This window comes from Mauremys reevesii, linkage group 5 (assembly GCF_016161935.1).
Source record: "Mauremys reevesii isolate NIE-2019 linkage group 5, ASM1616193v1, whole genome shotgun sequence".
Classification (NCBI taxonomy): Eukaryota; Metazoa; Chordata; order Testudines; family Geoemydidae; genus Mauremys; species Mauremys reevesii.
In genome coordinates this window covers 13082360-13109573 of record NC_052627.1, presented here as the reverse complement: position 1 = coordinate 13109573, position 27214 = coordinate 13082360, and the positions used below count along the sequence as shown (strand labels likewise).

General features: G+C 41.7%; 1 protein-coding gene across 2 annotated transcripts in view; it reads right to left on the bottom strand.

The window, feature by feature from the left end:
- The window catches only part of ADAMTS3 (ADAM metallopeptidase with thrombospondin type 1 motif 3), a 192020-nt gene that overhangs the window by 105308 nt on the left and 59498 nt on the right, over positions 1-27214 (bottom strand). For both annotated transcript variants that reach the window (XM_039540401.1, XM_039540402.1), the window contains exon 4: positions 20994-21150. In XM_039540401.1, coding sequence (XP_039396335.1) covers positions 20994-21150 — 157 coding nt within the window. The remainder of the gene's footprint in view (positions 1-20993; positions 21151-27214) is intronic.

Here is a 27214-nt window from a genome sequence, read left to right as displayed (position 1 = left end):
CTTATTTTCTTATGTTTTGGACCGCTGGTTCAAATGGATTCATTTTGATAAAGAGGTTGGTTTTTTTCCTCCTTCTTTTAAATTTTGTTTTCCCAGGAAGGCTCTACATTGATACATGGTTTGGTTTTCAGCAAAGCCCTGTTTTTTGTCTTGAAGTGACTGAGGCACATGGGAGGTCAAATGACTGGCCTGAGGTTAAGGAATAAATCATTCCTTCAAGCATGATTGGAAGCCAGGATCCCCCTGACTCCCAGTCCTTTGCTCTCGCTGCTGTATCACCCAGAAAACTTCAAAGCATTTTCTACTTACAAAGTTCAGAGAGCAGAGGAAATATTTCTGGCTTTCAAACAGGGGCAGTGCTTTTTTGTCCAGAACTATTTAATCTGACAGTTCAACTGCAATAATATCATCCCTCCATGCAAGGCATATTAAAATAAGGAATTACTACTCTGTGTATGTGTGTAGGCGTATGTGTGTGTATGCATATACACAATTGGAGTCGCACAGTATTGCCAACCAGAATTGTTCAAAAATCACAAGTCAGACACCCCAAAAAATAAAAGTTTGGCTTAAAAAAAAAAGAGTCAAGAGATTTTTAAAATATAAAATAATTATTTGCTTCCCGGCATCTGAACTGTCAGAGTGTGTGCAGGCAACATTTCCAAGCCTCTCTTTACAACCAGGAGGACTAGAAAGGTACTTTTTTTATTTATAATGAAAGCTGGGGTTCTCATGTCATCACTTGCCTCCAAAAGCGGAGGGACTTTAAAACACCAAACACTGCAAGACTTGCAATAAAATGACAGGAAATGGCAAATGTGGGAACAGATTGTGACGGGCTCTTGTGAAGGTGCATGAGAAAGGGAAGGAGGCGGGAAACGAGGCTCTCTGCAAAGCCTGTGTAAAAGCCAGTCGCAATCACAGAATCTGCTACCACAGTGCAACTGGGGCACACAGCACCCCAAAAGAAGCAGGAATGACTTGGGGCATGGATCTATAGTCCCCTGCACAGAAAAGTGGGGCACTTGGGAAGGGATTCAGCGTCTCCCCTTAGCAATCCACCTACCAGATCTTAATAACCACCATATGAATATCACATTGGGAATTACTATGCATTAATTCCAACAGAGTCCCCTCAGTAACTATCAAATATTGAGAATTGACCCAGGTCAGGTGTGTGGTATATTGTGTGGTTTCGGGGGAAAGCGTGAAATCACATTTAAGGTTTTGAAGCATACCGCGAGGAAGATCACCTATTGTGTGGACTGTTTCCTTATCAGTTGCAGGAAAAAGGAAGTTGCTTGTGACCACGTGGAATCTGTCAGTCAGTGAAGACATGCCGTGGGAGCATCAGGGTACAGCTAAGAAGTATCCCATAAATTGGCCTTTCCTTGCTTATTAGGGTTTGTGTTGGAAGGATGTCACATTTAAATAAAAATTCTTTTTAAAAGGGAGTAAGTTTGGTTTATGGAATATTTTAACCACCTCCCAATTCTTCAAATATTTTCTCCTTCTTTCTCATCTACTTTGGGAGTTTGAGGGATTTTATCAGAAACATCAACCCCTGGAATTGCTGTTGCTGCATCTTTGTATTTAGCTGTTCACTTTTCGCCTCATACAGACTTCTCCTTTAAGTTTTTCTACTCTGGCTGCGGGTACCTGGGGCGGGGATCATGTCTTTATCCTTGGTCTTATTCAAGACTAATTTTCCTTTGTTATTGCCAAGAAATCAAGATGACTTAAACAGATGGAGCTCCCTATTTGTATCCTGGGGAGGTAGGATTAACCTATTTGAGATGAAGATGGCATCCCAGTCTCTTTCCAACACCTCTGGAGTCACATCCACGCAACAGATTTTCTGGGATTTTTTTTTTTTTTTTAAGTTTTATTCTGCTATAAAGTCTGGCTTTTCGGAGACTCCCATTGCCTTGAATGGGAGCAGGCTGACACACAAGAGGGAGGACGTCTTATACTTATTAACAGTTTTATTACTGGGTAGCCCAGGGTTTTCTTCTTATTAGGGTTCAGTGACGATCTAACCAATGCCTTATGATCATCGTAGTCAAACTAGAGTCATAACTCTGATGTGTTGCATCTGATTAATCCGATCCTTTTGGAGGAATCTGGTATATAATTTGTACATGTTGTAGTGTCTATAATACAGCTGTATACAATCAGTGATGTATTCTCTGTACTGAACAAGGTGTTATGGTCTCAAGTTGCAGTGGGGGAGGTTTAGGTTGGATATTAGGAAAAAACTTTTTCACTAGGAGCGTGGTGAAGCACTGGAATAGGTTACCTAGGGAGGTGGTGGAATCTTCTTCCTTCAGGCTCGACAAAGCTCTGGCTGGGATGATTTACTTGGGAATTGGTCCTGCTTTGAGCAGGGGGTTGGACTAGATACCTCCTGAGGTCCCTTCCAACCCTGAGATTCTATGATTCTATGAACAGGATTCAGTTCCCATCTCTGACACTGACCTCCTGGGTGACCTAGGGCAAGTCACTTACTCTGTGCCTACCAGCAATAGGCGGGCGTTTTTCAGCTCTTCTCCCCAATCATGCACATTTATCCGTTCTGTGTGAACACTTTACAGGATTACTGAATGTTTCTTTTTAATTTATACTCTTTTTGCCTTCAAAATTATTACATTATTTTAAAAAATGAACATGATGAGGTCTAGACTGTGTTTAGCCCTGTGTGTGTTTAAAGATAATGACAAAAGAGGGGAGCAGGTACAAGGTGGTTAGCCACTTTGTGCCTTAGAGAGGGGCTAAACAAAATCCTGAGTCTTGTGCACAAATGGGGAGATAGTCACAGCAAGAATGATGCCAGCTTCCCCACATGGGCCGAGGAGAGGCAGGCAGGGAAGCATACACAGAACCCTTTCAGAACAGGAATAGAGGCTAGGAGAGAGAGTACCTGTCTCAAGGGCTACAGAACCGGGCCTTCAAGCTTTTGTCTGCATCTCAAGCTTAGACTTATAAACATAGGGCTTGGATTTTTTAAAACTTAATTTAAGGAAGGTTTTAAGACATATTTTTGGAGTGTGTTTCTAAAAAACCATGGTAAATACCCTGATACCAGCACTCACCATTAAAATATAGCTTCACTGACCTATGGCAAATCAAGTCAGCACTAAGCTGTGTTGATTCCTGGCATATTAGTGGGGTAGACTAAGTTTGCCCCTCCAGTGGATTGAATTCAGAATGGCAGGGAGAACACCAGTCTTTCATGGCCTAGTATCATAGTCCACACACCTGGGCCTGACAACAGTTTTCTTTATTTCAGGTTTAGTCTTGTCTTGTTTGCTTTTCTAAGTGCCAAAAGCTAACTAAAAACTGCACGCCAAGTTCCAATCCAGAGCAAATGTGTAATGCCAAGCAATGAATTCTCAGTGACCAATTATACAAGCCCATAACTGCAACACAGTGGGGAAGGATGCTGTATTCTTGACTTAAGCGTGTTGCTAATTGTAGTCAGCAATATTTAATACCATACTTAAAGTTACACAAGTGCTTTGCTGGACTAGGACCTCACTGCATTTCCTTTTACACCTATTGCTCTCATCTTCCCTTTTTCCCCATACATTCAGAATATACCTTTTGTCAATAGACTTTTTCCTTCTCACTGACTTGAGGTACGCCTATCTGGAAAATGCCTCTGTTGCCACTCTTCCCTCTGACAAAGTAAATGCTAAAAAAGCCAAAACACTAGACTAACAACCTCATTGTATCTTGTAATCAATGTTAAACAAGGTTTACTTGTAAGTACCCTTGGAAGAATTAGATTTTGTTATTGGTAAATGTCTATCTCACCATACACAAACAAAACTTATTTCCATCAATAATAATCTAAATTTACAAATAGGTTAAGTTAGAAAAATGCTGCTTGAGAACTTGTTAGAGCTTTCACTTTTTGAATCTACTGACAATAATTATTTGCTGAAACCCCCGTAATTTTGCACGCATGAAAATTTAAAATCAATAACAGAATTTAAAATGCTTAACAATAAACAGATAGTATCCACTGAAATTATATTAAAAAAAGAAAGTGGAATTCTGCCAAGTCTACTTATAAACAAAATTCTAGATAATGGGAAAATAAATAAATTGGATCAATATCCTTTTCAAACAAAATTGTTTATAGTTTGTCACAACTATAATCATAAAGAACATGTGAAAAATCATTTCATTGCACACTACGCTGTGCTGAGTCCCTATAAGACTCAATTACATCTTTCCATTTACTGTTACTCACTATTAAGTGGTATGCTGTGCTGTATCCAATATAAGTGTGTTCTGGAAACACAGGCCATGAAAAATTCAGCATAGAAAGAGTTAAGCCACCTACTGGCCCAGCTATTCCTTTAAGGAACATTGGTGTGCCTGAGAAGACCGAGGCTCTCAGAGGTAGGCAATAGTCTTCCCGTTCTTCCTACTTGTGATCCATAGTTTCATTCCCCAGCAACCAGGAGCAACTCTCAAATCATTTCTTACTCCTACATGTTTCCCACCTGGACAAAGACATTCAACCCTAGTGCCATAGCAACCACAACAACCACACAAGCACTTTTCGTTCTTTAGGGAAAATGAAAATCTTGAAAGGAAGCTCGTTCCTCACTGCTAAGAAGTAATTACAAAAATGACTTTAATGGAAAGCGCTTTGTGGGTGAAAAGGTTGTGCTTTAACAAAAGAGAAAAAAGGCTGTGCAGGTGAGGATAAAAATATGGAAATAACTTTTACAGCGTTAACATGAGTTTCAAAATAAAGGTCAGAACCACCATTATTCTTATTAAAAAGAATCAGCACCCAAAAATGAATGAATCGAAGGAAATACAGATCAAACCTTCTGTGAGCAGCTCAAGGAAAGGATGACCTGAAGCCCATCTCCATAAGGGTTCAAAGCTCACTGAAGTAAATGTGAATCTTACCCACTGACTTCAACAATCAGGGGGGTAGCCGTGTTAGTCTGTATCCACAAAAACAATGAGGAGTCAGGTGGCACCTTAAAGACTAAGGGATTTATTTGGGCATAAGCTTTTGTGGGTAAAAAACCCACTTCTTCAGATGCATGGAGATGCCGGCATAAATATACTGACACACGAAGAGAAAGGAGTTACCTTATTGGGAGAGGACAACATCGACCCTGACTGAATTGGCCCTGTCAACACTGGTTCTCCACTTGTGAGGTAACTCCCTTCTCTTCATGTGTCAGTATATTTATGCCTGCATCTGTAATTTTCATTCCATGCATCTGAAGAAGTGGGTTTTTTTACCCACAAAAGCTTATGCCTAAATAAATCTGTTAGTCTTTAAGGTGCCACCGGACTCCTCATTGTTACTGACTTCAACACGCAGTGGATCAGGTCCCTAATTCCTGAAATACATGACTTGGATTTTGTTTTGTGATACTACTAGTTTAGGTTCAGAAGAATTTATAAAAAAGGCTTTTATGGCTAAGCATCTTGGATATTTATCCTTCCTGCATGGGTGTGAGACATACTAAATCTTTGATTCTTGGCCTCCCTCTGTTGTTTTTGATGTGGAAAACAACTAATACCCAATGAGGCTGAAAGAAAACAAATCTGCATATGATAGAATAAGGTATGAACTTTCAGTTAACCCTGAAATATAGACCTGGGAGAGCCAGAAGCCACAGTTAAATGCTTCCTAAAGGAAGAGGTGAATAAGTTCATATATCGTAGTCATGTTTGTTTGTGTTTCAATGAAGAAGAGGATATTCCTTTCACTCGATTCTGGCAGAGTGATATTATCATTACTCTTTCAAACCTGCCAAAGCTGCCAGATCTGTAAACGTTACTTTCTGCTCTTAACTAAAAAGCTATTTTGCTGTCAATATTAAAGATTAATAATTTGAGGTTTAAGATTTTTTTTAATGCAGCAGCCTTATAAATTCTTGTCTGCTGCTTCCTTAATCTTTTTGTGCACAGAATATGAAAATAGCTAATATTCTCTCGATCTCTCTCTCTCCTTAGTTTCATATATTTTTTAAATTTGGGATTTAAAAAAAAAGATATTATTTTGGAATAACTTTTGTGACATAAAACCAAGGGCCTGACCTTGGGAGGTTCTGAGCATCCACAAACATTGACCCCAGACAAGAGTTGCAAATAGTCAAGACAACAAAGAATCCTGTGGCACCTTATAGACTAACAGACGTTTTGCAGCATGAGCTTTCGTGGGTGAATACCCACTTCTTCAGATGCAAGTCAAGAGTCAAGAGTCTCTTTGGATGAAGCCCTACATTGCTAAGAAAGTCAAGCATGCCTACACCACGACATCCTTGGAGCCCTGCTATGGAAATGCCTTCAGGAGTAAAAAAATCCTTCTGGAAACTCTTCTCATGGACTTTCCAACATATATCACCTCCAAATGGAGAGCAGGTAGCCTGCAAGATCTACCGAGTGTGAGGACCCACACAGTAAACAAAGCTCAGTCACACTGATTCCCGGTCATCCCGGGAATGCTGGGCCCGTCTTCTTCCCCACCAGCATGTGCTCAGTTCTCCCTGGACCTCTAACTAACCTGTCCTGGGGGCACAGAAATTTGAGCTGAAGAACACCTATTGGGTAACAGCTCATCCTGCAAGAATCTTTCTCAACTGAAGGATAGATATCATCCAAATACAGGATGCTTCTCATTTTAAAATATTACACTTTAACTATGTCATTATTTTTTCATTTTAAAGCAGAGGTTGTTACACTAATGCATACTATTACACAAATTAAAAGCACTAAGTAAAGTTTTCTGTCACAGACACACAACTGTTCCAATGGCATCTTTTATTTTTAAATGCAAATTCTATTTTATGAAAAAAATCGATGTTAAGTAAAAATAATGTTTATTCCCCAAAATGATCTCTTTCCATATCAGGAATGGCTACAGCATTGAAAAGCAAAGCAAAGTGCTCATCCATCAGTGTGTGGAACTATTCTGGAGGCTTCTTGCTTGACCGCTCCCAGCAGACTGACGACTGACTTTTTAGCACTACATTATACAACAGTGTGCTTAGATGAATAAATATTGTATTTTTGGCACTCAGACAATTGCTGAGCTGTTTATTTGATACAAGAGGGGAATCTTTATTGCAGATGTGGATTCTTGAACTGGCTTGAATTTAATACTAGGACTAAATGCTGGTTGGTTAGATTTACCAACATGATTATTATCCTTCTTTCTCTCTCAGGGGTATATTCACATCATGCTGTACAGCGATTTAACAACCTGACTCCCACTGAGAATCAAGGCTCAGTCTACTGTACACATTTCACCCAGGTTGTGGCTGATTCCACAAATGGTTAGTAAGGTCCTTAACTGTGTGGCTTTGTGTTTCAGTCCTGTTTATGGGGGCTCTAAGATGAAGGTTCTAACTAGGGTATTTTGCTGTGTGTTTCTGACAGCCAAGCCATTTTGGTGTAATAGCGTTAACTAGGTAATAAAGGGAGATATACCAATCTCCTAGAACTGGAACGGACCTTGAAAGGTCATTGAGTCCATCCCCCTGCCTTCACTAGCAGGACCAATTTTTGCCCCAGATCCCTAAGTGGCCTCCTCAAGGATTGAACTCACAACCCTAGGTTTAACAGGCCAATGCTCAAACCACTGAGCTATCCCTCCCCCCTATCTTCCAAGCCTCAGGAACAACATCCAAAAATGCATCAATCTACCACTCATGGCTTCAGTTGTAGGGGAAAGCTATCTGCCTAGATTTCCCAGAATGCAATGACATGCAAATGTGGCTGTGCATCAGGCTGGGTGTCAATGGACAAGCCCAGCTGACAAGTGGATGAACTGTCCCATCCTGGTTACACTCAGTATAGTTCTCTCTGTAGTGTAGGTGGGAGCCTGAGGGGGCTAGCTTCCCACAGACCGTAGTGAAAGTGCTCCCCTTAGAATCCCTGTTCTGAAGCAGGTTAGTCAATGGGAGCCTGTGAGGTTGTAAGGAAACCGCATTCTGGGTTGGCAGAGAATCACAGAAATCACCATTCACACAGTAAATTCACTTTAACCACAAGACAGACAGACCAAAATGACACATTTCAAATCCAGCCACTCACAGCTCATCACTTGAACTGAAGCTTTTTATGTACATATTCTACAGTGCCTGAAAACAAAGCTCCATTAATCTCTCTTCCAGAGAACCTCAGTGCCTGTGAAAGTCACAAGCTGCCGTTTTGCTCTCCAGTCAGATGCTTTATAGCAGGGCTGGGCAAACTTTTTGGCCCGAGGGCCACATCCGGGTATGGAAATTGTATGGCTGGCCATGAATGCTCACGAAATTGGGGGTTGGGCTGAGGGCTTCGGCTGGGGGTGTGGGCTCTGGGGTGGGGCTGGGGATGAGGGGTTGGGGGTGCAGGACCGTGCTCCAGGCTGGGACCAAGGGGCTCAGAGGGAGGGAGGGGGAACAGGGCTGGGGCAGGAGGTTGGGGCGCAGAAGAGGGTCAGGGGTGCAGGCTCGGGCAGCGCTTACCTCAAGCGCTCCTGGAAGCAGTGGCACGTCCTCTCTCCAGCTCCTATGTGGAAGCTCGGCCAGGCAGCTCTGCCCTGCAGCTCCCATTGGCCGGGGTTACTGACCAATGGGAGCTGCAGGGGCAGTGTGCAGAGCCCCCTGGCTGCCCCACGTGTAGGAGGTGAAGGGGGGACCTGCTGCTGCTTCCAGGCGCCGCACGGAGTGGGGCAAGCCCCCGACCCCTCTCCATGGCTGGAGCTCGAGGGCCAGATTAAAATGCTTGAAGGGCCGGATGCGGCCCAGAGTTTGCCCACCTCTGCTTTATGGATAGTGAAGAATTCCCCTGAAGTTTTGCACTTGGTGATACACACTCCACTTTTCCTAGAGATGGCTTCAGCTAGCTGAAGGCATTTTTCTTCTAGCCATTTCTGTTTGGATCCAGCCCTTTTATAAAATGGGATTTCCCAGTTCTTCAGCCTTAGCTATCATCCTGTAAGCGTCTCAGAGGGGTCATTAAGAAAAAACAGAAAGCGTACAAGGACTGGAAAATGGGAGGGATCAGCAAAGAAACCTACCTTATTGAGGTCAGAGGGTGTAGGGAAGCAGTGAGAAAGGCAAAACGACGGGTGGAGATGGACTTGGATTAAAACCAATAGCAAAAGGTTTTTAGCCATATAAATAGGAAGAAAACCAAGAAAGAAGAAGTGGGACCGCTTAAAACTTTGAGGAGATTAGGGATAATCTTGGAATGGCACAATATCTGAACGAATATTTTGCCTCGGTCTTCAATGAGGCTAATGAAGGGCTAAGGAATAGTGATACAGGGACCGATGGGAATGAGGATATGGGGGTAGACATTATGGTATCGGAGGTGAAAGCCAAACTTGAACAGCTTAACAGAAGTAAATCGATAATCTTCATCCTAGAATATTAAGGGAACTAGCGAGTGATATTGCTAGCCCGTTAGCGATGATTTTTAATAAATCTCTAAATTGATTGTACCGTTGGACTGGAGATTAGCTAATGTAGTTCCTATATTCAAGAAGGGGAAAAAGTGACCGGGTAACTACAGGCCTGTTAGTTTAACATCTGTAGTATGCAAAGTCATGGAAAAAATTTTAAAAGAGAGAGTAGAGCATGAGGTAGATCGTGCCAAACCAACCTGATCTCCTTCTTTGAGAAAGTAACAGATTTTTAGACAAGGGAAATGCAGTGGATCTAATATATCTAGATTTCAGTAAGGCGTTTGATACGGTACCGCATGAGAATTACTGGTTAAATTGGAAAGGATGGGGATTGAAATGAAAATCCAGAGGTGGATAAGGAGCTGGTTAAAGGAGACTGCAGAGGGTAGTATTGAAGGGGAACTGTCAGGTTGGAGGTCACTAGTGGAGTTCCTCTTTGGGTCCAATTTTATTCAATCTATTTATTGCTGGCCTGGGAACCAAGAGTAGGAGTGGGCTGATAAAGTTTGCGGACGACACCAAGTTGGGAGGTATTGCCAAAGGATCGGGATATCCTCCAGGGAGATTTGGATGACCTTGTAAGCTGGAGTATTAGTAACAGGATGAAATTCAATAGTGAGAAGTGTAAGGTTATGCATTTAGGGATGACTAACAAGAATTTTAGTTATAAGCTAGGGACGCACCAGTTGCAAGTAACGGAGGAGGAGAAGGACCTAGGAGTCCTGGTTGATCGTAGGATGACCATGCGCAGGCAATGTGATGTGGCGTTAAGAAAGCAAATGCGGTATTGGGATGCATTAGGTATTTCTAGTAGGGATAAAGAAGTGCTAGTCCAGACCTCATTTGGAGTATTGTGTGCAGTTTTGGTCTCCCATGTTTAAGAAGGATGAATTCAAACTGGAACAGGTACAAAGAAGGGCCACTAGAATGGTCCGAGGAATGGAAGGCCTGTCATATGAAAGGAGACTTGAGGAGCTCGGTTTGTTTTCCTTAACCAAAAGAAGGATAAGAGGAGATATGATTACACTCTTTAAATATATCAGAGGATAAATACCAGGAAGGAGAGGAATTATTTCAGCTCAGTGCTAATGTGGACACGAGGACAAACGGATATAAATTGTCAGTTAGGAAATTTAGGCTAGAAATTGTTTCTAACTATCAGGGAGTGCAATACTGGAACAGCCTACCGAGGAAACAGTGGGGGCGAAGGACCTCCATGACTTTAAGACTAAGCTAGATAAGTTTATGGAGGAGATGGTATGATAGGATACCGGGCTTAGTCAATAGGTTAATTAAGTGCCACACTGGTAAATAGTACAATGGGTCAATGATATGTTATTCTTAACCTTTTTCCAGAGGGTATGGCTGGAGAGTCTTGCCCGCATGTTCGGGTTCAGCTGACCGCCATATTTGGGGTCGGGAAGGAATTTTCCTCCAGGGTAGATTGGCTGTGGCCCTGGAGGGCATGGGGCAAATGGAGTGGGGAGATCGGCTAATGTGGCCTGCATCTTGCAGGAGGTCAGACTAGATGATCATATTGGTCCCTTCTGATCTATGATTCTATGATTCTATGAAATTTCCTTCCAGGGCCCTGTTTCCTTACATGTGGCTAAAGGAGTTTCTCTCGGCTGTTCCCCCCACCCACCCACACCTATTTCTCTGTTAGAAAGATCTACTCTGATTTCCTGACTCTGATCTGGCCAACGTGGGAAGCAGGCAGTGATTCTCTTCCTAACCACCTACTCCCTGGGGAGCAGCCTAACCCAAAACAATGGAGACAGCAGGCTCTCTTTTTTCTTTTTTGGTTAAATTTTAAAATTAATTTGTGCAGAGGGAAACCCTATCTAGACTAGTGGGGAGAAATAGCCCCGTTGGTCCGGCAATGGTCAAGGACATCGATCCCCTGCAGTAAAACAATATGTGGAAGACAGAGAATTGCTGGCCCACTGAAGAACAGAAAACAAAGCCTTGCATAACTAGAAGGATTAGCCATACGGTATCTAAGACCACACCTGTACCCACAGGTAAAGGCAGCAGGACAGAATAGCATAGGGGGAAAGAGTTGTGGTGATATGGTCATATTGCTTTTCACTTCGTCCCTGCAGCACACTAGGAATTCTGTCTTACGACACCCAAAACATTCCTAGGAAGGATGCTCAAGTCACAGGAACTCCATTCTATGGCTGAACAGAGGCAAAAGGCTAACCCCCTTGCTGCCTGTATTCTAGGTCCCCAATATATGCCAGCTTAACTCCCCCTCCAAGAACTGATATCTTCCTTCCATTTTACTTCTACTTAAAATAAAAACAGTTGAAGAGATATTTTGGCCAGAGACACTGAAATATACGTTTGGCCTAAGGCACCACTCAAACGTAAACGGCACTATCCTGGCTCCACTGAAGTCAATGGCAAAAAGCTCTGACTTCAGTATGGCCAGAATCCCATCCAAAATGTTCACATACGGCAGAAATAATCACTCAACATCAATTTTTCCAAATAAAAAATAATACTTTGCATTTTTATATCTGAGGAGCTCAAAGCACTTTGCAAATAATAATCCTCTCAATACCCACAGGTAAATATTATTCTACCTGTTTTACACTGAAGTTAAATGATTTACCGAAGGTCACACAGTTCATCACTGGCAGAGTTGGGGATGGAATCCAAGAGTACCGACTCTCGGTCCCCTACTTTATCCACTGGACATCATTGCCTTACTGCATTCAGAGGTTTTATGTTATACATGTAAGTTATTAACTGGAAAACATAAAAATAAAGTATTTAGGATACTGCCTGAAAATGTACAGCAAGGAAGACATCTATCTACTATAGGAAAATTTGTATTTTTTATTAGACTATCTTAGAAGCGGGTGTACATAGCTTTAGAAAACCGTGTAAAGATCCATCAGTATTTTGCTAGCTCTTCCAAACACTACCTTCATAAATATAACAATAATATTGTTCTACAAATATAACTACTAGTCACAGATTTAGGGGTAGGAAACTTCATCTGCCTAATATAATCAACTTTCAGATGAGTAAACAGCTTTTCGAAATGCTCAGTACAAAACTCCCACTCATTCCTCCTCAGGTGACTTGACCGCCTTAATTGCAATGTCTATTACTGTAACCCAAAGCTGGACCAATCACTTGGCACTCTACCTAATAAATACAAATCTGCTTATAATGGATTTACCCTGGGGACATTTCAAATGACTAAAGGTAAATGCCAGTGCTGAGGAAGCTTTTCAATTCTTACCTTTTCACAGACTTGCTAGCTTTCAGTTTTTTCTGTAAGAGTACTGTCTCATGCATTTAAAATGAGCTGAAACATTCAGAAGCAGCATGAACTATGCTAGATTCCAAAACTTTTTTCCCCCAAAACCTAGTTCAACAAAAGAAGCATGGGAATTTTCTTTAGGATTGAAACACTCGTTTTGTAAAGCATTGGCCCCTGAATTTGAATTGGGGGGAGGTTCAAGCTTTGAAAGTGAAACCAAAACATGCAATAACCTTAGAATAGGATGAGCTTGAATGATAAACTAGATGGTTTAGGACTAATTGACACCAAAAGCCACCGTCTTGTGTTTGCGGTGGATAGCTGTACCGCCCCAGGGGGAGCATGGGAGGTCTTGTGCACCAGAGAGGCATTCCCAGTGCTTCCCAGTTACACCGAGGGGAAAAATTTCCTACACCTTCTTGAAGAGTGCAGAATAATTCCTAGGTCGCCTCCTCTTCAAGAGAAGAGCGAAGGAGTAAAGAATTTAGCAAAGATTTTCAGAAGCAGCTAGTGATTTTAGTTGCCCACTGGGACACCTTAGAGAGGCCTGATTTTCAGAACATGGGTGCTCAGCTCTTTCTGAAAGCGAGGTCCCTTCACGGTGTCTCAAGGTGGACCCCCAAAAATGAAGGCATCAAAATAACTGGTCACTTTTAAAAAGTCTTGGACTTTGTTTATTCTCCTTTTCTCCCATTTTCACTCAAGAGAAGACTGGCTGGATAGAGGGAGCACAGTCCATTCTACCAGTTGCCACTTCTCTTCCCTGCTCTCTCTAGCACAGGGATGCAGGAGAGGCACACCTGAGAATTTAAACTCTAAAGCATTCAGCAAATGGTTGAAACAGCAGTATCTTGGGGGGTTGGTATAATTCAAAGGAAAGGGATTTACACGCAGAAAATAAGTGATCAAAATACTGTAATGTAGCATATCATGGCACCACTCCCCAAAGAGGCTATGAATAGCCAGGGACAGCGTAAACAGGAACCAGCATAGGATATTGCTTCAGTGCTTTACTAGTGCAAGAGTGCTCACAGACATTATCTATTAGCTTTAGACATCATCAGTTCTCCTGTAGAAACACATTTTGGATCTAAGGCTCCTACCTTTCTAAGACATCTGACGATTACAGCTGAAACCCAGTGTACCTATAGTGACTGTCCAAAAGAATAGAGAGACAGATATATCATGTATTCATGCCTACTAGGATGAGAACACTATATAGTGATACTTGCTAATATCATATACTCCCAATCTCCTTGTGTACTTTGATTTATATAGCAGGCTATGCATTAAGCACCTTACCATTTGCCTTGTATTTACTTCATTATCAGAATAAAAAATAAAATGTAAAATTCTATATAATATAAATAGAATGCTGTTTGCACTATGTCAAGTCTGGCAATTTATTTTAAGACATTTATGCTTCAATCCTGACCCCCTCCCCCGAAATCAATGGGCATTTTGCTGTTGACTTTATTAGGGTCAATGTTTCACCTTCCGTCTCTTGATAGGTTCTAAGGATATACTATTCAAAATGGAAAACTTAAAGCTATTATCATGACAGCTGTTTTATGTTTAATCACCAGCACCTTAGTTAATCACCCTGCATCTTAATGAAAGCATTCACCCATCAGTTGGATATTCTCTAACACCTGTCGGGGGGGAAGAGGGGGGAGGAAGGGGTTTTCCATAGGACCTTAAAAAAAAAAGTTAAGTGTTTTCATTCTATTGTTTTTTAAAGCAGATTTGATATTTCTTTTCCTAGATTCTCTTAATCAAAAGGTTTTTATTTTCATTACTTCTCCAAAATGGAAAAACTTTCACATTTTGGAATACAGATTTTTTGTGGGGGGGGGGGGAGGTCAGGTGGAAGTAAGATGTCTGAAGAGGTTCTAAAATGACAAGTTTTGAGTTGAAAATATCCTTCCATGTGACCAAAGATGGCAGTGCAAAATCCAAACTCAGAAAATACCCCATCAATTGACAGTCTTCATTTTTTGCCAATAGTTTCCATAGAAAACTATCAAAAGGTTTTTTTTAAAATTTAAAGAGTCTTTAAAATTAAAAACAAATTGACCAGCCCTACCAGTATCTGTGTTTTTTTAAACCGTAGAATTTCATATTTTAATACATTTATATTGCATGTTTGCTTAGTATCTTTTATTTTGCACTTTTTATATGTTCAGATACACTGTATCATCTTCTTTTAAAAAAAAAAAAAGATTACGGCAATTCATCTGACAAAACCAACCAGTGGGAATGCAAGTATGTTAATGGTTAAATTCTGCCTTCTGATGGATAGATCTGAGAAGCTTTTAAGGAAGTCAGTGGGAAATGCCATATCTTTGGGCAGAATTTGGCCATTACAGTTTAAATCCATGCTACAGTCTCTTAAGCCAATTTCAAAGTTGGGGGCCTCAAGTGAGACATTGTTAAAATATTGAGCAGCCTAGTTTTACAACAAACATATTGAGCACCAGCAGTTCCAACTGCAGAAAAATCAGGCTACTTTTATTTCAGTGCCTATGCTTAAGCATTCAACTTTGAAAATGTGTCCATTGCCTCAAACTTAGGAAGTTAATCACCAATAACGTACGTTCTAGTTCCCTGTGATGAGCCATAAGAAACAATGTCAATGCAACTCCCAAATGCTGCTAAGTACCCCTGTAAAATCAGATGTCCAGCAGGATTAACAGTGCTTTTCATATGGCTGGACTTGGCAGCTTTTATGACAAGAACATCTACATCTTACGTATCAGACAGTGTGCTGTTCCTCAAAGGGAACCAGGGGCGGCTCTAGAGCCCAGCGGGGCAAGCACCCGCCTGGGGCGGCCCTTTCCCAGGGGGGCGGCAAGCTGGGCCGGTGGACCTGCCGCAGTCATGCCTGCGGGAGGTCCACCGGAGCCTCGGGACAACCGGACCTGCCGCAGGCACGACTGCGGACGGTTCGCTGGTCCCGCGGCTCGGCTGGACCTCCCGCAGGCATGACTGAGGCAGCTCAAGCGGAGCCGCCGGACCAGCGAACCGTTCGCAGCTGCGGGAGGTCCAGCTGAGCCGCGCGACCAGCGGACCCTCCGCAGTCATGCCCGCGGCTCGGGGGCGCCTCCCACGCATGACTGCTTGGGGCGGCCAAATTTGTAGAGCCGCCCCTGAAGGGAACACACTGGTTTATCTTGCTTTATTATATATGGGAGTGAATTTTACACAACATTCTCCCCAGTTTTTATAATAATTTCACTAACAGTGACCTAAATAAACGTATAATTCTAATTTACAATTCTTGCATTGTTTAAACTATACTTGTTTCAGAAATCTTAGGCTCTTGACTGCTTTGGATAAACATGTAGATAAGTTTCTAATTAGTTAATAGACTACTCCTGAGTTCTTTGATCAGAGTGAATCTTTGATCAAAGAATCTATGGTTGAGGGAAAATTTCTATGCCTCTGTTTGTAATATATTGCTTAAATTTCCACTTTACTTGCATCATAATGTCCTTAATGCAAGTGATTCTTAAACTCTTAAATGTGTGCTAAAATCTTTGTATTGTGAAATGAGTTATTTGAATACACTTTCTGCTAACAATGGTATATTCACAATACACTTAGGATGTAGTGGGTTAACCTACCAGACGCTCCATGGTGCATTTGATATGCAGTCAACTCCTAGACAGGCTGGAACAAATTCAGACCCACTGTCAGGAGTGCACCTCCACTGGCTTCAACAGAGTTGCAGCAAGCTGAATTTAACTTTAAGGAAGCCTGCTGGCAGATATGAGCAGGATTAAAGAAAAAAACCAGCTCCAACAGATATCAAGAAAATGATGATAAAACTTTATATTTTTCTATGTGTACACTCAGCCAAGGTAAAACCTTACAATAGAAGTGAAGACTCAGAGAGGATAAGACTATAGTAGAATTATTCTTTATTTCGTTAAGGGATCTTCTAATTGAAAAGGAACGAAAATCAAATCATGCACAGCATACACAAAAAGGACCAAGAAATAGAAATTAGCCAATCTCCAGCAGACTTTTTCTCAAATTTACAAGAGGGATCCCAATGAGAGGAAAGTTGCTTTCATCACAATACTGTGAACAACTGGGCCACTAGACACATCTGGAAATGACAGGCCGCTTGAAGTTCAGTTGTGGGGGAAAAGTCTTTGTAAATATTTTAAGAGATCTACTCTGGGGAAAGACCAGGAAAGTCAGGTCAATTAAAACAATCAACAAGTCTACAGCAGTCTCGCAATCTTGCAAGCATGAGATACTGTTTCAAGATATTACTGCAAGGCTCAGTAAGTGGGTTGATATTTTCTTCCTACGCTTTGATTGTTCGAGAGTAGAAGGCCAAGCTTACACTGAAAATGAACAAATACCTTACACATTTGTAGGGCAAGAAAGGAAGAAAACCTTACCAAGTATAAACTGCCTAATGGAGGTAATTAAGGGTAGTTATAAATACAATGTCAAGCTAAGAGGATGCTGTTAAAGGGACACTGTCAAGATTGACAGACCTGCAATTAGACTTACTGGCATGTAGGCAATCTGTACCTCAGACAGTCCTTTTGGTGCTGTCTGCCAACTCACACAAAAGAAACTGACTGGCAGAGCCAAGGTAACAGCATGACACACAAATATAGAGGCCAAAATAAACCCCACACTCCATGTTGGTTCATCTTGAAGACTAGCTGAGATTTTAGGCATACAGACTAGTTTGGAGGGGATGGTAGTGTTTTCACTATCAAGGGAACTTTATTTTAATAATTGGGATAGGGAATTAAATTTCCTGGATACATTATATTTAAAGAAATGCTTATTATGGGCTGTTACAATAAAAGTCCTTTTCCAAATAACATATCTGGGAAATATAAAACTCCTCCAATACACCACAATGTATGGCTGTATGCTCTGTTGAAAATTGCTGCTGGATCCTATTCTGGCAGCACTGAAGTGCTTGCTACTAAAAATGGTTGCAAATTTTAATTAAAAATATTTTGGGTCCCGCCAAATTAAAAATCTGAAATTTAGAAAATGTTCACCAGCTCTAGTTGAAACAGTGCAGTATGATACTAAGTGGCAAATAGAATTGAAACATTTTAGTGTTATTAAATAACGGATTTAAAATTATGATACTAAAGGAGAAAATATTTTGCAGATGATATCATAAGAAACAAACAAAATAAGGTACAAAAAGGTACTGTATAAATCCTAAAAAAGCAGTCAAGTCAAAGCATGTATTAGAAAGTGCCACACAGTGGGCAGAGAACAAGATCTTCTAAACTGAAAGGTTCTGCACTATCCAAGAGGTGATAAAGACAATGTATACGGTACACCAAGAAGGAATCTCTGCCCAAGTGATCAGTATGTATAGATTCTGAGTACTACCATGATAGGTTTTATTTGTTTGGGGGGGGGGGTTGTTAGGAAAGGACCAAAACATGGCACCCGGAACCTCCAGGGCACACTGATGTTGAGAACTCCATGATCCAGCAAGGCTCCATGGTCTTCTCATTTCCAGAGAGAGAGAGAACACCTCGCTGCACTATCACCAAGGTTAGATTCGGCTGGAACCTCTTTCATGCTGCCTTAGACTCCAGAGTAAGTTTTCATTTTAAACATAAAGTCAGACTCGAGCTGTTATGGTGGGTGAGAGAGGTTCAAAAACAATGAGCTGAGTGTAACTGGTACAGCGATGTCTGCCTGTGTTTGCAGAACCTGAAACAATCCTTGAGAGGTGTGACCTGCTCCCTTCATCTCCATGGGCACTAACTCAAAATACCCAGTGACAACCACTTTGGCTTTTAAAGTATTATCTGTTTCTCTGATCATAAAGACGTGTAAGAAAAGGAATGGGAACAACCATTTTCTGAGGGGGGGAATCATACTGTGAACAGCTACACAAGCGATTGTAAGGGATGGCTCATTCTGGCAGCACCAGTCAGTAGGCTTGGGAGAGTGCTGCCACTTTTCCCCAGTTCCCAGTCAAGAAAGACTCAAACTGAAGGAACCTAACAGAGCCCCCTCGCCCCAAAGGAAGCTCATTGGAACATGCCAGCCTCCCCGAGGGGAAGAGGAGCTCAGTACAGCCCACATGTGCATTCCGACCCTGCTGAGGAGAAGCGAAGTTCAATCAGCGCAGATCGCACACGTGCTCATGTTTTGCGGGCAGAGCTTATTTTGTGGGTGGCGCCTGGAAGAGCACTTTCCCTCCCCGCCACATCTGACCCCTAGATACTGCTCACACAATTGCCCAACTTTTCCCCTCCACTTCCTCTGGGAGCAAGTTTTCATTCCTTCCCAGCCAGGATCTGTGGGCTTCTGAGACGTTCTGAACATACGAAGTAAGAACGTCAGGTCTGGGGGGAAAGGAAGGGATAATGGTGTTCCCTGTCTGACTGACAGCCAGCGAGAGGAATCTTAAGTTAGGCAACCCCATCACCACCCTCTGGCAGTCAGAAAGGAGACTGGTTGCAGCACACTACCCCCAGGTGTCCCTCACTGCCTCTAAATGAAGCAACCAATTTTCCAGTTTATTTAAAACAGAGGGACCCCAGTCTCTATCCCCATTTCCCCTCCTCTGGCAGCAGCTGCATGGAGTGGAGTTTACTAAACTCCTAAGCTTGCAACAACCTGAGCTAGTGCAGGACTTGTATGGATCACGGCTAGCATCCTAGGAGGGCTGCTTGGGGAATGCAATGCTGAGCTTGTTTCCATAAGCTCACCAGATCCAGCTGCTCCACATCTTGTTCCTTTATCAAGTATGCATTGGCTTTGACCCTCTTCAAATTTAGTCAGACTGGTAGGCAAATAGTTTACAATACAATGAGGTGCTGCTGAGCCCATTACTTCTGTGTAAATCAGCCTGTGATGCTGGGATTAGGTATAAAGCTGCTATCTTTTGGAGAGACGCTGCCAACCCACAATGAACAATTTAATTCTGTGACGACTTGCTGTGCAGCAGTGTTTGTTTTCTGCCTGCCAAAGATTTTACCTACCTTGGTTTTTCCATTTCCATAAACAGTACCTCTCATGGCTTGGTTAATTACAAGCACAGATTTATGCCTTGTTATTGGGGTATGGGTGCATAGACAATTGGGGGAGGATGGAAAACTGAAAGATGGTGGGGAGAGAAGTTAGAGCACTGAAAGGGAACAAGTTTTCCCTACCCTTTAATAAGAAAACTGTGGTGTCAAAATGAAAATAAGAATCTCTTGAAGTTTTCAAGAGGGTCAACTTGAGATAACCACTATCCTCCCATTCTATCCATGAACATGTATTCCACAGCTAGACATTTCAACAACCAGTGGTTTAGAGCAGTGGGTCTCATCCTTTCCATACTGTACCACCACACAACTTACAACAGGAAAATGTCTGGGCCCCCACCCCCGTTTCTCTAAACATTAAGAGCAATAGTGGAGTCCCAACCCCTTGAAACCTGTTCTCTACCCCCCAGGTTGAGAAGTCCTGGATTACTAATAACAAAAAGCTGTTTCTTGATACATTTGAAAAACAAAAACCTTTTTAAAAATCTCTAGCCTGTGCTCCACCTCAATGTTTCCAGCCTTATTTGAAAAAAAAGTTGCTATTTGCTCCTCTATGTCTTGGGCCCTCAAGCATTTGTAAAAAGTTTAAGAGAAAAAAAGTCTAACAGACAAGACTGCACAATAATTATTTTCAGATGGACCAACCACATTGGCTTGAAAACTGAGGGCAACTCTTGGTTATGTCAAAACATATCCTATCAAACCAATTATTTTGAAATTGCATTAATCACATTCAGTAGAGGGTTTAAAAATCACAGCCATTTGTACAACACAGCTATTACAGGGAAAAAAAACAAAACCCCAAAAGTTTAAATAAAAGGTTTGTAAGCTGTGTGTGATATTAAATTAAATTAATGTGAGTGAGCATTTCTAGTTACATGAAATATCCCACAATATCTTCTCAAATTATGTAGAGCGCATTGCTGCTTCCACTGAAGTCAACAGGAATTTTGCTACTGACTTTAATAAGAGCAGGATCAGGATTCTAAAGAGCAAAGTATTTTGCAACATTTCTTTTAAAAAAATGCATGGCCAAGTTCTGATCTCAAATATGCATGAACACCTGTTGTTGTCATCAAGGCACACTGTGTATATGTAACTGAGGGTAGATTTCAGTGACACATTATTTTATTTTTTATCTATCTTAGTCAAAATTGCTTTTTTTCAAAGGTTAATGGAAGAAGCTATAGCTATCTGGAATAGATTTATAAGCAACCATGGACATCTGCTGTACCTTCCGTATGGAAGTCTAGGAGCATGTCGCCGGGATCTTGTGTTACAGCTGATCTCCTGTAGACCACGTGAATTCTTCCTCTCTCTTCTTCCATTTGTTTGCCTCTTTCCAAAGGTTCAATGAAATATTCATCTTTATCAGTTCTTATCATTCCAGCCTGGTGAGGAGGGAGGAGAGGAAGAGCACAATGTCAAAAAATCCATTTTCCTGACTCGATACATTGATAAGCATCTACTGACATTTTAAAGATGTGTGAAGAGTACAACAGCCAACAAGTGAATGTAACACAGACAGATTACTGCACAGTAAAACAAAATCATTGTTGGGCTTGTTTTATTTGGGCTTTACACTGAATCGAGAATATTTCTAGCTACTGAGCATTTTGACCTGTACATAGACAAGCTCTCATAGGTATTAATGGAAGTCATACATACGTGTACACACACACACACACACACACACACACACACATCACAACAAAATACATGCCTACGGCACAAGTTTTACAGGAATTCTAGCATTTGTATGTAATGAGTAAGACTGGTATTTTAATTAGCTATTAATACAGATATTTATGACTTGATTAATGCAGTGTTGAGTGTCTTCAATTCGTCGGTGCTCACCATCCCACAGGAAGTGCTCCACACCTTACAGGATTGGGTCATAGTTTTACTGGACTACAATCACCTGGACACTCCCCCATAGCAACTGCCTGCCACTCAACCCCCTAATTATTGATCCCTGTGGGTGAACAGGTCATTCAAACCCCTATGGGTGAACAGGTCATTCAAACTCCTCCTCTCTGTACCGTTCTCTTAGGAGGGCTGTGAACTGGACTTACATATGTAAGGCTTAACTCTGCTTTCACTGACACTAGGATTAACTGAGACTAAACTCACTGGAATCAGTTACATCAGCATAAAACAGGCGGGTAGGAGTGAAAGGAGAATCAGGTTCATGATCATGTGGTAAAAAGTCATCTTCGGATCACTTTAATGTAAATCACAGCAACCAATGGTGAGAGAATTAAACAGTGCAATCAAGGGGAAGACAGACAGTCTTTAAAAAACCCTCTTAGGGGAAAGGAAAAAAAAAACCTTGAGCTTTCAAACTTCCTTTAGCTCAGAGAGCAGCAGCCTATATTCTGTTTGGCAGAGTGACTGGGCACAATGAACATGAGGAAAACACACACAGGCCGACTATTTGGAGATACCAGTGAAAAAACAATGGGCTATTATATTTTGAGCAATCTGCCACCTACTTTCAAAGGCATAATATAAACCATCAATGCCTATATAAAAAAAAAACATATGTACCAGGCAAGAAAGGGACTATAAACAATCATTATGCAACCAATCTTTCGTCAATGTTGTTCCACAGTCTCTCCTCTATGGTATGATTTAGTCACTTTGCAGCCAAGTATCCGAGTTACACAGAGACATCCAAATGTGGGAATACTGGGCAGGCCGTGCACCCCTCCTTCCAAGTGCAGAGGGGTTCTCTGCACCTGGATCACAGTGCTTCCTTGGGGAGTGAGGGAGAGGGGGCAAACCACCCACCGCAGCAGCACCATCTCCCCTCCCAGCTGAACTCAGCACAGCCTTCTCCCCATGTGGGTTGGGGGGGGTGGCTCCAGACTAGGCAGGGTTCAGGTGGCAGGACGAGAGGGCTAGGAAAAGAATACAGGGAATACAGCCCCAAGTACAACCTTTTCTGCCCAGCCTGTCCAGCATCCCTGGGAGCTGCTGGGGCTGGTATGTGTGTTTGCCTAGCTGCATTTCTGAGAGCTCCCCTCTACAAGTAAAGCCTGATGCTAGGCTTGCACAGAAATATACAGATAGGTACAGAAGCAAACAAGCAGCTGAGCAGAATCTCTTATATTCATTCCCAATCAGTCAACATGGTGCAGCCTTCTGCATCAATGCCAGATACTAGATTTGGATGAAACGTAACCCAGTATTAACGTGTAACATTGCTGTGATCCAGCCATAAAGTCACTAAGTTATGCACCGCAGGTGTCACATCAGCGTGCGAGAGCAAAGGCACGGTGGCATTCTTAAAATGGCAGAAACAAGCTTTGACTGAGGCTAACACCTGAGTATGGCTCCCCCCTAGAAAACGAAATATAGTGTGACAAAGCCTTTCGCCAATAAGGAGACATTTCAAACTCTCATGCTGACTAACATGCATTTATTTCAATGCATTATCCTTAGAGAGTGGCATATTGATTGTTCTTCTCCTCTCTTTTCAGAAACCAAAGAAATTCAGTGCAAACGAGCTTTTCGATGTAACATTCTGGCAGAGGATTTAAATGCCGGTAAGCCATGAATTTCAAAGTTATGGCCCTGCCTGTAACCACGCTGAACATATACTGTATGGAAAAAGATGAGATTTAGGCCCAGACTTTCAAAAGTGCTCCACACCAACAACTGGGTCCAGATACTCAAAAGATCCTGGTGCACTGAATGGGAGCTGAACTCATCATCTGGGCTGACAGCCTAACTCCCTGTCCTAAGCTGGGCAAAAGGACCAGAGGAGCATGAAGAGGCTACAAAAGGCCTAGTTCTCACCAGGGATCTGCTCACAAGGCCTGCTGTGAGAAGGGTGGTGGGACTGGGAGGTGCACTGAAGATCCTGGATCCCAGGAAGTTTTAAGTTAGACGGGCCCCAGGAAGTCACATCAGGTGCCTCTTCAGCCGCCGGAGCAGCACAAGATCGGGAAGGCTCAAAGGCAGCCCCTCCCCATCAGTAATTTTGCAGACGTGCACGGGGACAGAGTTCCAACATAAACCAAAGCTTTGCATTTCAATTCTGCATCATAATGACACTATGTGTTTTTGTACGAAATAGAAAAATTATTTCAGCTCAGTCTCAATCTGTCAGATGTAAATGAACTGTGACGGTTTAAAATGCAAAAGTTACAAATTTGAGAAGTCAAAAAAATTCCCTTGAAGTGTCATGAACACTTTAGCACCTACCACTGCTTTTTTCCTTAGAACTTGAAGAATGGGAGGTGTACTGAAAAGTAGCATTCTTATATCCATAAGAATGTATAGCATTGGTTTTCACTGCTGTACCTTGAAATCAGTGGGTTTGCCTTTAAACAGCAATAAGTACAGTCTAGGGTCACCAACCCTCCAAGATTGTCCTGGTGTCTCCAGGAATTAAAGATTAATCTTTAATTAAAGATTATGTCATGTGATGAAACCTCCAGGAATATGTCCAATCAAACGTGGCAACCCTTGTGTCCAGTAGTATCAGGATTGGACCCTATGTTATAAATTACTGGAGAGAAACGACTAAAGGAAATGAAAGGTGGTATCAATTGCAATCATCAATAAAACTTATCTGAAATATCTATGTTTTCCAATAGCATTCATACTGAGCAACAAAGTCATTGTGATTTTATTATTCTTATAGAAGCAGCAAAGAATCCTGTGGCACCTTATAGACTAACAGAAGTTTTGCAGCATGCGCTTTCGTGGGTGAATACCCACTTCTTCGGATGCAAGCAGTGGAAAAAGAAGAAGTGGGTATGCATCCGAAGAAGTGGGTATTCACCCACGAAAGCTCATGCTGCAAAACTTCTGTTAGTCTATAAGGTGCCACAGGATTCTTTGCTGCTTCTACAGAACCAGACTAACACGGCTACCCCTCTGATATTATTCTTATAGATAGCTTTAGTTTCCAAAATGCTTTACTGCATGAAGAATATTTACTTCAGTGCACAAGGGTCAAGAGCCAACCCATATATTTTGCCTACATCATTCTTTCAGGGGGGGTTGAAACGGTTTGACTGAATTCACTTATATAATAAAATAATGTGTTACCATCATTTATTCAGTTTTATGAATAACACATTACTTAAATATTATGGAATTTAAGTAACTGTACATACTACTGTTTCATTTTTTCTTTATTTTTATTATACGAGTGGCAGTAATCATTGTGATTTTTAGGTTGGAATAAGTCAAGTAACATCACACAGGCTTCTCCCTTTTATGTGGATAACCAGCATTATTAGATTGGGAATGAACAAGTCCCTTTGCATGTTAATGGTTTATTTTCTTGCCATTTTTCTGGCCAAAAGTAAGTTTGTGCCTACAGTTGCTATGTTACTGGTGCAAGACCTTATTTTGGCACACACATTTTGTTTAAATAACCCATTTTCTACAAAGCTGTTTGCCTACAGTTTGAAAGTAGCTGTGTCCAAAGGCAGTGTGAAATCCAGAAGGTAACTCTGGCTTCCCTTCCCAGCTTTAATATGTGTTTTTTCTTTTCTGTGTTAAGTCTACAAAAAAGAAAGGAGCCTATAATTATATTATTCATAATGTGTGTGCCTTTTTGTACAAGGAATAGCAGAATAAATTGCAAAAATTAAGTGAAATTTCAACCTTTTTTCATATGTACAGAATATAAACCATGTTTTTAAGACAAACCTACCACAAAAAACCCCAACTCATTTACTGTACCTAATAACACTCCACTTAACTTAATCTTCTGCCACCCCAGTAACACTGCTATTTAAAGGGGGGGAAATGTTCATTTAAAAACAATTAATTACTCTAAAGCCAACAGTACCCAAAGCAAGTGTCCAATTTCACATAAGCATGCAAAATTTATCTGAGCTGATATTATGAAATGCAAATTTAAATAGTATAAACACAGAGAAGAAAATGGCATAGGTTCAGGATGACTTGCCATGCAAACATACCTGGCAAAGCAGAACAGAAGCTCAATGTAGAAAGCATATTCTACTCTGACTGCATTATCATTAGGCACAAACTGTAGCAGACACCAGATTTGCCATAAAAGATGTATAATACTGTTCTTGCCTAGACATACATCTGGATTGCACACAAATAGTTAATGCAGTGTCCTTGATTTAGAGTTAGTAATGCAATCTTAATCAATGAGAACATGTTACCTTTTTATTAACAACATTTCCTGGCATTTAATGGCATCCTATGGATGTGTTCCTAATCTAACAGTTAATGTTGAATTACAAAGTCACTGAACAACTGGAATGGGTGGCAATAAACACAGAACCTGGTACGCCTTGTATGCATTCCTACCTTAACAGGTTCAGTATCCTGTTTGTATAACTCGATACTGTGTCAGTCCATGATTGTGTCACAGTATTAGTAATGGGATACAGAGCCTTTCAGCTCTGAACCACGGTTTCACATCCATCCTGGGTCAGTAGTGACCGAAAGCCATTATCATTGAATTACCTACAAGAAATGAGGTCACAGGCTCAATCCAGTTCCACATCAAAAAACATCTTTGCAACCAGCACCCTTGCTGGCGACCATGGCAGAGAGGCTAAGAACTGAAGAGCCAGCCACTCGCCCGGAAAGGGTGATCATTCCAGAGAAGGTTTGAGGTACATTGATGGAGCCCATTGGAGAAGCTTATATAGTGCTGCTGCTGCTCTTATTCTGTGGATGAACAAAGGACTTCATTCTCCAGCATTTTCAAGTGTTTTAAATTCACTTTTTACATTTTTTAAAAGTGGAGGCAGATCCCTCCCATGCCAAAGCACTTCAGCCACCTCTACACTAGAGAATGCCAGGACTGCAAGCTTCTGCCCGGCTTGTTGTAACACACCTTGTGCCCACACACAAAAGGGCTTGTATCTGTGCACAAGTGTTCTCCATCGTGCTGTGGCCCAGAGAGTCATTATAATGGTACTTCGGATCACTCGCAGCTTTGGTGGCACAAGCAGACCAGTCATCAATGGCAGCATGGGAAATGTCCCACCACTGAAATTCCAACAGCTCTAACAGGGCTCCACAATAGAAGTCAGGCTCAATCAGACCTCTCTGTGGCAGAGCCTTTTCTGAGAGAAATTCTACTATTTTACTTCCAACTTATAACAATTAATCTGAACAATCTGCCTGCCTCATTCCCAGTCATGTTACTGCATTTGCCTTTTAGGGGATTTTACTCCAAGGCATTGCAGAAGCTGCAGCTGGTGCCGAAAAAGCCAAAGGCCTAAGGAAATGTCTGTCTCCTTCTTCTTCCCCAGTACAGTCTCTTGTTGCAGAAATCAGCCTTCTCTGTGGGCAGAACACAGTTTCACCTTCATGGCCCAGTCCAGGTGGGGTCACCTCAGCAAACCTTCCCTCAGGAAAGAAGGGAGCCAGGCAGGGCTGGAGAGTCCAGCTCTGGGGTGGCAGAATCCAGGACTGATTGTTTTTGTAATGGGAATTAAAAAA